The sequence below is a fragment of the Sciurus carolinensis genome, chromosome 16, assembly GCF_902686445.1.
Source record: "Sciurus carolinensis chromosome 16, mSciCar1.2, whole genome shotgun sequence".
Taxonomy (NCBI): domain Eukaryota; kingdom Metazoa; phylum Chordata; class Mammalia; order Rodentia; family Sciuridae; genus Sciurus; species Sciurus carolinensis.
Window position 1 is genome coordinate 43,298,209 of NC_062228.1, and position 13,000 is coordinate 43,311,208.

Sequence of the window (13,000 nt, forward strand, 5' to 3'; positions counted from 1 at the left end):
TGGCTAGAGAGAGGAACATGGGCCAGTTCACAAAGAGCTCACAAAGGATCCATGAGCCATGATGAGGAGTCTGAACTTTGGAGTCTGAACTTTGTCTCCAGAGCACTGGAGAGCCACAAAGGGGTTTGAGTAAGAGAGGGATTTGGGTTTTAGAAAGATCTTATTGAAGAGGATGAATGCAGCATGTAAACTGGCAATTCCACAAATACATTGTTGATAGACATAGAATAAGAGGTCCTTGATCCCATTAGGTCTTAATGCTGCATCAAATACAATATGTGGAAAGCTTCAGAGGCCAGACTAAGGGGAGGGAAGAAGGAAAACAATTATCTAAAACAGCATGCCCTCTACTAGTCCTCAGCTGTCCGCCTCACTTATTCATTAAAAGATATGTAGAGCACCTCCTATGTGTCAGGCACTATTTTAGATGAAGTGGTAAATAAGAGACAAAAACTCCTTTACGATGCCTTTATTCTATTGAAAGAGACAGAAAAAGAGGTAAACATGATTTAAAAGGAAGGATATGGCATGTGAGAAGATAAGAGCTGTGGAGTAGGGAAGGAGGATGAAGATTGACAAGATGGCAATTTTAAACAAGGACTCGTAAATGGTGACATCTGAGTGAACTGAAGAAGGGGAGAGAGGGAGCCATCTACAGGAAGAGCATTCCAAGCTAGGGGAACCATGAGTGCAAAGGCACTTAAGGGAAAGCCAGGCTGCTTGTGTAAGGAACAGCTAGAAGCCTAGTGTGCCTGGAGTGGTGCGGATGAGGAAGAGGGGGGCTAAGTGAAGGTTTAAAGGGACCAAATCGAATAGATCATTTGTAAGGACCTTGGCTTTAGATTAAGAGGCAGATCAAAAGGTCGGTTGGGGGAGTTCCGGGCTGAGGAAAGGACTCCATCTGACAGAGGTGTTTTTGCGGTATTGGGGGTCGAACTCAGGGCTTTGTGCCTTTGAGGCAAGCACTCTACCAGCTGAGCTATCTCCCCAGCCCCTGACAGAGGTGTTAACAGCATTCCCTATTACTCAGCCATAAAGAATGAAATTATGGCACCTGCCAGTAAATGTATGGAACTGGAGACTATCATGCTAAGTGAAATAAACCAATCCCCAAAAACCAAAGGTTCAATGTTCTCTCCACTATCCAGATTTTTGTTTTGTTTTGTTTTTTGCTTTGCAGTGTTGGGGTTATGAACCCAGAGCCTTATGCTTGCAAGGCAAGCACTCTACCAACTGAGCCATAACCCCAGCCCTGATACATGGATGTTAACTCACAATAAGGAGAGTGGGGAGGGAGGAATAGAAGTTCATTGGATGAGACAAAGGGGACTGAAGGGAAGAGGAGAGGAATGGGAATAGGAAAGACAGTAGAATGAAATGGACATAACTTCCCTATGTTCGTATATGAATACATCACCAGTGTAACTCCACATTCTGTTCCACCACAAGAATGGGATCCTAATTAGAATGTTATGCTCCATGTATGTATAATATGCCAAAATACATTACTATGCCAAAATACTGTCTATGTATATCTAAAAAGAACAATTTAAAAAAAAAAAAAAAAAAAAGGCATTTCTTTGACTAAGCGAACATACTAAAGAGGGCAACAGGGAAGCCTGGAGGCCAGGGAGGGGACTACCGCAATAGTCCAGGCTGGAAGAGATGATAGCTTGAATCACAAGTTGCCGAGGAAGATTCTGGGTATATTTTTAAGGCAGAAGCAACACAATTTCTAATAGATCAGTTATGGACTGTGAAACAAAGATAGGAGTCAAGGACAACTACATGAGTAGAAAGACAATAGTGTTGCCATTTTCCCAGATTGAAACAATTTCTGCCAGATCCATCACAGACCCTTTTCTCTCTGTGATGCAGGAATTTGATTTATGAGCCCTCGGTCATCCAAATCTTTGGTAAATTGTGCTTTTTGAGGTTTACGAAAAGATATTAATGAGCAGAGAGGTGGCGCCTGAGCACTCTTCATACTGTGACTCGGGATACTGGCAGAGACTGGTTCATTTTCAATTCCCTAACAATTGATCCCGTAATAATTATGACGGTAGGAAATTTTTTTCTTCAGTGATGCCTTATCAACCCTTATAGAAGTGTCAATAAATATTTCTGGCATGAATAAAAGTACTTTGGCTAGGATATTCTCTCCACGTCCACTCCTCGCCAATCCCGGGATGCAGAATTCCTTTCCCGGGTAAAGGCGCAATCAAAGTGCCGAGCAGGCTCACCATTGGGCAGGCAGTGATGATGAATAGGTATTCAGTCCAATAGGAGGTCGCAGTTCTCTTGTGTGGGCGTGGCCTGAGCGGCATCTCCGCGGCGCTCTAGCCGCTGGAAAGACTCTCTTATTCTTCGTTTCACCCAGCTTCCGGCAGGTCTTAATTCCGCTTCCTGTCTCACCCTGGCGTCTTTGCTAAGGGTCACATTGAGCTGTGAGCTGCTGCAGGGTCGTCTTTAGGTGAGTGTGGCGGGCTCGGGAACCTGGGACCCCAGCCACGAGGTCTGAGGAACTCGACCCCAGCTTCCCTGAGAACGGGATGAAGCTTCCGTTCTGCGGCGGCCGCCGGCCTTTAACATTGGGGGCCTGTCGTTCTGATAATAGTAATAGCTGAGGAGAATATAGTTCATTCTTAATACCAGGCAATAGTCCAAGCAGTTTGTATTAACTCATTTAATTCTAGGCCTATGAGGTAGGTCCTGTGATCGTCCCCTTTTACAACGAGGAAATAGGCTCAGAGATGTTAGGCTACTCAGCAGAAGCTATACTGCGATCCGGGTTTGGACCCAGTAATTAGGACTGCAGTGCTTTTAACCAGCAGTGCACAGTCGTGGCCTGCCGCGGCTCTTTTGGTTTGCAACCTATCTCGCCCCTCCTCCCTCTTGGACGTTGGAGGGGCCGCAACATTTCGATCCACCCTTATCCTTTAATACAAGGTTGAGATCTTGCACAAAACTACTCTTGCGACTGAGTCCAAGCGGCTGGTGTTATACATCGGCCCTCAATTCCCTCTAGGTTCCCCGAAAGACTGTTTTGGGGCCGCTTGTATTTGACACTGACTTGTGCACCTCTGTGTGGCGCCATGACTTCTTGGATTCTCTGGAACATAGGCACTTTCTGTCAGATTCCAGGTGAAAACTGTCAGCTCCTGAGAGGCATATCAAAGATTTTCAACCCTGGGTGCACAATTGATAGAATTCAAGGAGTGCCAGTACCTGAGTGGGGTGGTGGTATGGGGGAGGGGAGATTGCATCCTTAGTTTTACTAACCTCTAATTGAAATGTAGTTATTTTTTTCAGTTAGGTATTGAGGGAACAATTTCAGTATTATTAGCAGCAGCTTTAACTTTACCAGGGATCAAAATTAGATATTTTTGGAGCTTAAGGGACAGTACTGGGGACTGAAGCAAGGAGTGCTTTACCACTGAACTATATCCCCAGTCCTTTTTTTTTTTTTTTTTTTTTTTTAATGGTACTGGGGATTGAATGCAGGGTGCACTTAACCTTTTAGCCACATCCCAAGTCCTTTTTATTTTTTATTTTGAGACAGGGTCTCACTAAGTTGCATAGATCCTTGTTAAGTTGTGGGGGCTGGCCTCTTGTCATCCTCAGTTGCTCAAATTACAGGCACATGCTCTGACTTTTTGTTTTGAGACAGGACCTCCCTAAGTTGTCCAGGCTGGCCTCAGAGTTGCAATGCTCCTGCCTCAGCCTCTGGAATTGCTTAGGATTACAGGCATGCTGTGTACCTTTGCACCCAGCAATCACAAATATTTGGTCATTGTTGCAAATGTTACAGAATATCATTTCTACTCATCATTTTTTTCAAAATTGTAGAACTCTGCAAATCCCTGACTAGATATAACTGGTTTTCTTTGTCATCCTTTGCAAAATTTAAATGCATTTAAACATTATGAGAAAGAGGTTTATGGGTTCATCAAACCCCTAAGGAGGGGCTGGGGAGATAGCTCAACTGGTAGAGTGCTTGCCTCGCAAGCTCAAGGCCCTGAGTTCGATCCCCAGTACGGAAAAAAAAAACCCTAAGGAGTTTGTGGCACCAAAACAATTAAAAGAACCTATGCAGTATAGGTTCTGCCAATGATTGAGACATTTGTATGCTATATGACCTTGGGAAGACACTTAGATACCCTGTCTCTTCCTGGTGTCGGCAACAGTAATAGTAATAATTCCTACCCTTTTGGGGGTGGGGCAGAGAGTATTGGGGATTGAACACAGGGGTGCTCTACCACTGAGCCACATGCCCAGTTGTTTTTATTTTTTTATTTGTTGCTTTTAGATATATTTGACAATAGGGTGCATTTTGACATTGTACACAGAGTGCAACCCTTTTCAATTAGGATCCCATTCTTGTGGTTGCACATGATGTGGAGTTACACTGGTCTTGTGTTCATATGTGAGCATAGAAAAGTTATGTCTGATTCATCCTATTGTCTTTCCTATTTCCATCCCCCATCAATTCTTTTTATTTTGAGACAGGGTCTCATTAAGTTGTTGAGGCTGGCCTTAAACTTGTGATCCTCTGCCTCAGCCTCCCAGGGTGCTGGGATTACAGGTATGCACCACTGTGCCTGGCCCTGCTTTTAGAGTGACTCTTAAGAATAAAATGTGTAGAACAGGGCCTGGCATGTAGTAAGCACTCAGTAAATGTTAGCTAGTATTATTTTGGGACCAGGCAGGCCTGGTTTTACTAAGAAGTTTCCCCATAGCTTGTTCACACCCAACCCATCTTTTATGTCTGGGTCTCCTCCGTTGGCGCTGGTTGGTCTGACATCCCCATGATCGGGCCCCCCAGAGACCCCTGCCAAGACCCACTCCCTTTGCCTCTAGGAGTCAGCATCATGGCAGAAGACATCAAGACCAAAATCAAGAACTATAAGACTGCCCCTTTTGACAGCCGCTTCCCCAACCAGAACCAGACCAGGAACTGCTGGCAGAACTACCTAGGTAAGCAGGGCATGGTGATGGAGGAACACAGACCTTCTCCTGGTCTCACACCTCAAGTCACTCACCTTTTGCCTTATCTTATGGGATCTTTGCATCCTACCCTCTCTCTTATTCTTACTCTTATTTTTTTAAAATTTTTAATCTTATTTATTTATTTATTTTTATGTGGTGCTGAGGATTGAACCTAGTGCCTCACAGTGCAGGCGCTGTACCCCTAAGCCGCAGACCCAGCCCTGTTCTGAACATCTTACCTCAGAAGGGCCCATGGTCCTCATCACCAACTGTATTCAGGATGAGGGCAGGGTTTATAAATTTTGGTTCCTATAGTGATTTTTTTTTTTCTTTGTGTGTATCAGGGATTGAACTCAGGGACACTTGACACTGAACCACATCCCCAGCCCTATTTTGTATTTTATTTAGAAACAGGGTCTCACTGAGTTATTTAGTGCCTTGTTTTTGCTGAGACTGGCTTTGAACTTGAGATCCTCCTATCTCAGCCTCACGAGCTGCTGAGATTATAGGTGGGTACCACCATGCCCAGCTTGATGATGATGATGATGATGATTTTTTTTTTTTTTTTAATTAAAGGAGCATGTGCGTGAGTGTGTGCGCTTGTGATATAACATGCAGGAAATGAATAAAACGTGGTACAGCTAAATGAATAATTCTAAAGTGAACCCTGTATGGCCATTAATCCACAAAGAAAAATAATATTGCCAGCATGCTGGTTTCCTCTCCCTGCTTTGTGCCCTTTCTTGAATATTATATCTTTTTTTTTTTTTTTTTTTTTTGTGGTGCTGAGGATTGAACCCAGGGCCTTATGCATGTGAGGCAGGCACTCTACCAACTGAGCTATATCCCCAGCCCTGAATACCATGTCTTATTTCCCACTAGACATGTGACTCCGTCAGCTTACGGTAATCACACTTTTGTTTTATCATTACATTTAAGTTTGCTTCTTTATGAACTTCGTGAATACTGTATGTCTCCTTTTGTGTTTGGGTTTTTTCATTCAGCACTTCAGATAGACCTATGCTGTGGCATATGGTTTGCTCATTTTCGATGTCATACTGTGTGCCACGATTTATTTTATTCATGGACATTAGTTTGATTTCCATTTGGGGATTCTTAGAAATTTCTGCTGCTGTAAATATTCTTATAAATGTTATTTTATGTCCAGGTCTTTCTTTTCTAGGGAATGTGCCCAGGAACAGAATACTTGGAACAATTTTCGTTTTTAATTGCCTGCTTTTTTTTTTTTTTTTTTTTTTTAAATCCCCCTCCTACCTTCCTCTCTAGTACTTAGCATCCAGACCATCTTCTCCTTGCCTTGCCCTGGTTCTGGACTTCCCTAATCCCCTCACATGCCGTTTGTGTTTTGCCATAATTACCAACTCCAGAATTTTCAAATTAAACAGCAGTTCTTTAGGGTTGCAAAATCAATTTAGGGAGGTATATCTAGCCCCTTTTAGTATACTTTTATGTTTCCTCTGTGTGTAAGTACGAATGTATTAATTGGTCATGAAGTAAAAAGTTCTTTGAATTTTGATCAGAAATATGTTGTAGCCCTTGGTCTGGGCTGACTCTGATCCCCTTTCTTTACAGACTTCCACCGCTGCCAGAAGGCAATGACTGCGAAAGGGGGTGATGTCTCTGTGTGTGAGTGGTACCGGCGTGTGTACAAGTCCCTCTGCCCCATATCCTGGGTATGTGCCTCCCACGGGGGCCCTTGTGATGTTGGGGAGGGGACTTAATGAAGGGGATGTTGGTGACTTGGTGGGAGCTCATCTCTGAGGGGCAGAGGGAGGACAAGACATCACACTGTCCATGGGTTCATGCCTTTTCTGCAACCTACAATCATGTTTCTTCCTTCTTTCACCAATAGCTCAACCAGTCCAGACCCCCAGCCAAGGCAACCAGGGCCATCTTGCTAGATGAATTTCAGTCATGCTCTCAACAGAGATATGCAGCTCTGTCCTTTTTTTATAATGAGCATTTTAAAATTACATATAAAAGTAGAGAAAATTATTCAGTCACTCCAACTATATCCATCACCCAAATTTTGAATAGTTACCAAGATTTTTCCACATTTTCTTCATATATATTCTTTTTTTTCTTCTTTCCTTTGCTGAAGTATTCTAGAGTAAATCTCAGGTCACTTCATCCTTACCTACTTGAATAGGAATCTCCAAAGAATGAAGACACAATAAGGCAGTTCTTTTAGCCTGATCGGATAAGACCTTTTGTCACTATTCTCATACCTTTTGCTATGCCGTCTTTATTTTGGGGGGAGGGTACTAGGAATTGAACTCAGAGGCACTCGACCACTGAACCACATTTCCAGCCCTATTTTGTATTTTATTTAGAGACGGGGTCTCACTGAGTTGCTTGGTGCCTCACTCTTGCTGAGGCTGGCTTTGAACTCACAATCCTCCTGCCTTAGCCTCCCAAGCCTCTGGGATTACAGGTGTGCACCACTGTACCTGGCATATGCCCTCTTTTTTTTTTTTTTTTTTTAATGTATTTTTAGTTGTCAATGGATCTTTTTAAATTTTATTTATTTATATGCATTACTTAGTATTGAACCCAGAACCTCACTCATGCCAGGCAAGTGCTGTACCACTGAGCCACAACTTCAGCATGGCCCTCCTTTTTTAATAAAAAGAATTTATGTTCAGCATTACCCTGTTTCATCAAAGCAAAGGACCCTATTGACTATAAGATATATTTAGAAATGTCCGAATCTTTTTTATTTTATTTTATTTTTTTGGTACCAGGTATTAAACTGAATTGGGAACAGTGGAGGAGGCACCAGCCATCTGTGTTGCAATTTGCACATCCCTAGCCCTTTTTTATATTTTATTTAGAGACAAGGTCTCACCGAGTTGCTTAGGGCCTCCCTAAGTTTCAGGCTGGCTTTGAACTCTTGGTCCTCCTGCCTCAGCCTCCCCAGCTGTTGGAATTACAGGCATGTGCCACCATGCCAGACTTGAATCTTTTTTTTAAATTGCTGAGAACAAATATACCATGCTAATTTCAGATATAAGTGAAAACCCATGTGTCTTAGAATCACAGTGTGATACTACTATGAAAATAATAGTGCTCATTTAAAAAACAAGTGGAAGCAGAGCAGTAAAATAAAAAGCAGAAGTCCCCTGTATACTCTCCAGTCTCCTTTCCCTAAAGTAGTTGCTATTAAATGATTCCATTTTTCTCTATATAAATTTATCATACATAATAAACTGTGGAATTTTCCACGTATGACTGGTTCATGTTGTATACTCTATGACTTGTTTTGGCATATCAGTGTGTCTTGGAGCCTTTTATTGTGACAGTACATATATATCTGCATAAAAGTAACTGGTTCTTTTTTGATGGAGATTATGTTGAAGTTTTTCAGTATTTTAAGCATCCTGAACATACAATCTTTGGGGCCTATATCTCTAGAAATGCTGTTGGTTTTCCTCTCACCTCTCAAAACCATATTGTCTCAAGAGTCTTTGAGCGTTCTGGGCCCAAGATTTCTCCCTGGGTGATCTTGAATAATATGTTGTGATTCTGTAACATCCCTCACCTCATCCATCCCAGAGCCTGTATTAGGTGCAAGCTGGCCAGGGTCCTAGGAAGTGTGTTTCTGATGCTGTCATTGCCCTGCACCTAGCCTGTAGGTCCCTGGGCCTGCCCCTTAGACAGAGAGCATCAGGTTTTATGGTTCCTCCACTTAGGCGTCCCCTCTGGGTACACTTGCATTCTGCATAGGACCCTTTATATCCAGCAGCCCTGGCTTCTTTATTCCAAAAACTGATGTAAGTAAAAATAAATTTTTGTGTAACCAATTCACAAAATAATAGCTAGAAAGGGGGCACACAGATTTTTCTTCATTTTCCTGTTCTGGCTGATAATATTGTAGCACCTTCCAGTTTTTTGTTTGTTTGTTTTGTGTTACTCAGGATCAAACCCTGGACCTTGCACAGGCTAGGCAAGTGCTCTACCACTGAGCTCTATCCCCGGTCCCTTTGTTAACCCTTTCTGAGCCCCCCAGCAATTGGGTATGAATCACCTACTCCTTTTCTGTGTGCTAGTGTGTGTGCGTGGTTTTTTTATATTTATGAATATATTAGATACTGTTTTGCACTTCTGTTCTTAGTCAAACATATATTACATACCCACTTTCACACCGATATAATCTCCTCCATTATTAGGTAGCCATCATCCTATCATCTTTAATAATTAGAAAAACTTCTCTGCCCCTTTAACTAGACTCATTTTTACCCCCTCTTTTACATTTTACTTTTTCCTGAAGACACTGAGGTTTATTTAGGGAAGCAGAGGCACATTCAAGGGAGAATGTGGGCTCTTGACAGTGAGAGCATTTGGAATACACATTCCAAAAACAAGGACTACACATTCAAGGGGGAAGGTGAACCATCTCCAGAGAGAGAAACAGCAGCCCGTTAGTGTGGGGTGTTAATAGGGGGCTGGTTGCTAGAGGCTGGACTAGAGGTGGAGTCAGGGTAGAGCTCCATGATTTTGTGCCAGTTTTCCCTGCACTTGCACCTTGCACTCACATTACTTTGCAGGTGAGGGTGTGGGTCAAGGGTGGGAGCGAGTCTCTCAGGAGCTGCAGCAGTTCATCAGTATTTCCTGCATTCAGTGGTTCGTGGATGGTTCCTTGGAGACTTGCTATCTCTCCCTTTATTCCCAAATCCCTATCTCATCCCCCACTCTCAGACTTAGAGCCCTTAATCTTAAGGATTGATGAGGAGAGAAGATCCATGTTTTATGGTTGCTTCAGGCTGGGAAGGGATGAAGACCTTCCCTACCAGGGGTTTGAACTTTGCCTGTCTAATCTAATTGGGACAGAAAAGAGACTGGTCTCAGTTGTTGAGATGAGTTGGAATCCTCATTGGTTCAACCATGGAATTGTTGCAATTAGTCAGTGTCTCTGAAGTTCCCTGTATGGGCCACCAATAGATGTAATAGAAAAAGACATGTCTCCAAAGTAGGGTCCAACGAGTTCCTGGAGAGAAGGGGAAACTCAACTCAAACCAACAGGGTTCTTGACATGTGTGACCAAAGAATTTCAGCTTGCACCAGAGACTTAGAGGTTTATTTAGGGAAACAAGCACATTCAAGGGAGAATGCGGACCATCTCCAGAGGTTTTAGTGTTCAGTAATTCCATGTCATTAAAGGTTTTATCTGTATTTGGATGATTTCCCTAGTTTTCTTTCTATGAAGTGAGATTATTGAGGCAAAAGGGAATTTGCCAAAGGATCAGAACAGCCAGTTATTGCCCATCTTTCCCCAGCACATTATGTGTGTTAAATGCCAGTTTGAACAATTAAAAAAGGGAAAAAGGTAAACTCAGCCAAGGAATTAAAAAAGAGAGAGAACTATGGACAACATACAAGTCTGGAATGAGGAATCCAGATGAACCCCAGCCATGAGATGGTGTTCATCTCCACTCCAGTCATCAGGCAAACACAGCTTAAAACAAAAGAGGTACTTGTTTTAACCTTGCAGTCCAGACCAAAAGTTACAAAAGATTAATATTGTCAAGTTAAATTTGGCAAAATAGGTTTTGTGGCAGAGAGCTATTGGTTCTGTTAGTTGGTCCAGTCACTTTTGAGGTCAGATTTGCCAGACTCTCAAAATGAGAAAATTGTCCTTTGATCTGCCAATTCCACATCTAAGCATCCTACAAAAATTTTCATGTGTGAGGACACCCATTGCATAATTGTTTGTAATGTGGGACATTCAGAAACAGCCAGTTACATAAATGATGCTCTGTTATCTTGATAGCCTTTATAGAGAATGTGTTGATTTATGTGATACAGTACAGAAAGAGCTCTAAGGTGTGTTTGTGTGTTTGTGTGTGTGTGTGTGTGTGTGTGTGTGTGTGTACAAATAAAATAGGCACACTGTGGGCCATATTCTTTGTAAACGCTTGGTCAAGCGTGCTAAAACAAACATGAGGTACAGACTTTATCAGTATCCTCATTTTACAGAATTGGAAACTGAGACCCAGAAAGGTGGAGTGATTTGGCCTAAGGTCACAACTAGGAAGTGATGAGTGGGGATTCAGATTTATTTTTTGTTGTCCAGGTTTTTATCCACTTCTAATATATAACATGTAAGAGAGAGCAAAAGCTGGGGAGGGTATGTGAGTGTGGGCAGGTGAATTGGTAGGTACATCAAAAGGAGTATGCTGGGCTGGAGATATAGCTCAGTTGGTAGAGTGCTTGCCTCACATGCATAAGGCCCTGGGTCCAATCCCCAGCACCACCAAAAAAAAAAAAAAAAGGAGTATGTTTATAACTGCTATATTAAGGTCACCAAAGCAGAGAACACTTAAGGAGAGTATTAACAATTGGATAAGGACCTCACCATCATTTTTATGCTGTGCAATATCTGTGATTAACCTTGGAATTTTACCGTGTACTCTGGCACCTTTTTGAACTTGATGACACATCTTGAAGATCCTTTTGGGCCAGAACATAGATCAACCTCATTGTAATGCAGCTGCCTAGTATTCCATCTTCTGTTCTGACAAGTAGCACTGAGCATTGGCTCTGAGGTTCCGGAAGCAGGACCGGCCACACTCTGGGATGTCCCTGCAGTGAGTCTGCTGTGTTTCTGCCCATTACTTCCCCCAGTGTGTCAGCTTATTCAGGAGAGCAATTTTTGTCTTTTGGGGTCACTGCTGGTTCTCTTGACTCCTGGGACAGTGGTTGACACACAGCAGACACCTGAGTTACAAATGGACAGAGTGGGGAAGATACATCCATCCATCTGGCTTCCCCACAGAACAGGGAGTGACACAGACTTGTCTTTCCACAGGTTTCGACTTGGGATGACCGCCGGGCAGAAGGCACGTTTCCTGGGAAGATCTGAACTGGTTCCACTCTGCCTTTCCTGTCTTCTGTCCTTCTCCCAGGGTGGTAAAGGGGGACCTGGGTACTTGGTAGTTCCTACCCTGGGCTGAATCATGACTTAACTAATAAAAATTCACTGGAAAAGTCCAAGACTCTCTGTGTGTAAAAGTTGGACAGCAGAGCAAAAAGCTGGATCCTGACAAGTAGGAGACCTCAGTAATTATCTTCTCTGTTTCGTTTTACTTTTTAATTTAATTGAACTTTGGCCACTTCCTCCATGCCAGACAATCAATAGAATGGATGTTTATATAAAATAGCTTTTAAAAAGCTTCAAATGCCTGGAAGCACATGCCTATAATCTCAGTGGCTCACGAGGCTGAGGCAGGAGGATCACAAGTTCAAACCCAGCCTGAACAACTTAGTGAGGACCTAAGCAACTTAACTAGACCTTGTCTTTAAATAAAATATTAAAAAGGACTGGGAATGTGGCTCAGGGGTTAAGCACCCCTAAATTCAATCCACAGTACCAAAAAAAAGAGACAAAAAAAATTGATCTTTGTGCTGGTCCTGTGGAGATTTTTAACATTTTGTGTTTTGTTTTGGTACCAGGTCTTACTAAGTTACTTAGGGCCTCACTAAGTTGCTAAGGCTCTCCTCAGACTTGGGATCCTCCTGCTTCAGCCTCCTGAGTCACTGGGATTACAGGCGTGTGCCACCACATCCAACTAACTTTTCTTATGTATAATTTTTTAACCATATGATAATTCTTACATATATGTTACCTAGCTTTAACAGTTAACAAATGATCTCTTTCATCTCTAACTACCCCTTTCCAGATAATTTTTTTAAATTTATTTTTATTGTAAACAAATGGGATACATGTTTTTTCTGTTTGTACATGGAGTAACAGCATACCATTTGCTTAATCATACATTTACATAGAGTAATGATGTTTGATTCATTTTGTTATTTTTTCCTCCCCCCCACCCCTCCCACCCCTCTTTTCCCTCTATACAGTCCCTCCTTCTTCCATTCTTGCCCCCCTTCCACCCCCCATTATGTGTCATCATCTGCTTATCATTGAGATCATTGGTGTTTTGAGATTAGCATGATATTCTCCAATTTCATCCATTTGCCTGCAAATGCC

At 42.5% G+C, this 13,000-nt stretch overlaps 1 protein-coding gene across 1 annotated transcript; it reads left to right on the forward strand.

Moving 5' to 3' along the window:
- Nucleotides 1–2,349: 2,349 nt before the first annotated feature.
- LOC124966431 (cytochrome c oxidase subunit 6B1) lies at nucleotides 2,350–12,000 on the forward strand. The gene is made up of 4 exons (XM_047527689.1): nucleotides 2,350–2,473; nucleotides 4,861–4,977; nucleotides 6,583–6,683; nucleotides 11,819–12,000. Exons 2-4 carry the CDS (start codon nucleotides 4,872–4,874, stop codon nucleotides 11,870–11,872), a joined length of 261 nt encoding a protein of 86 aa, XP_047383645.1. The 5' UTR covers nucleotides 2,350–2,473; nucleotides 4,861–4,871; the 3' UTR covers nucleotides 11,873–12,000.
- The last annotated feature ends 1,000 nt before the right edge of the window (nucleotides 12,001–13,000 follow it).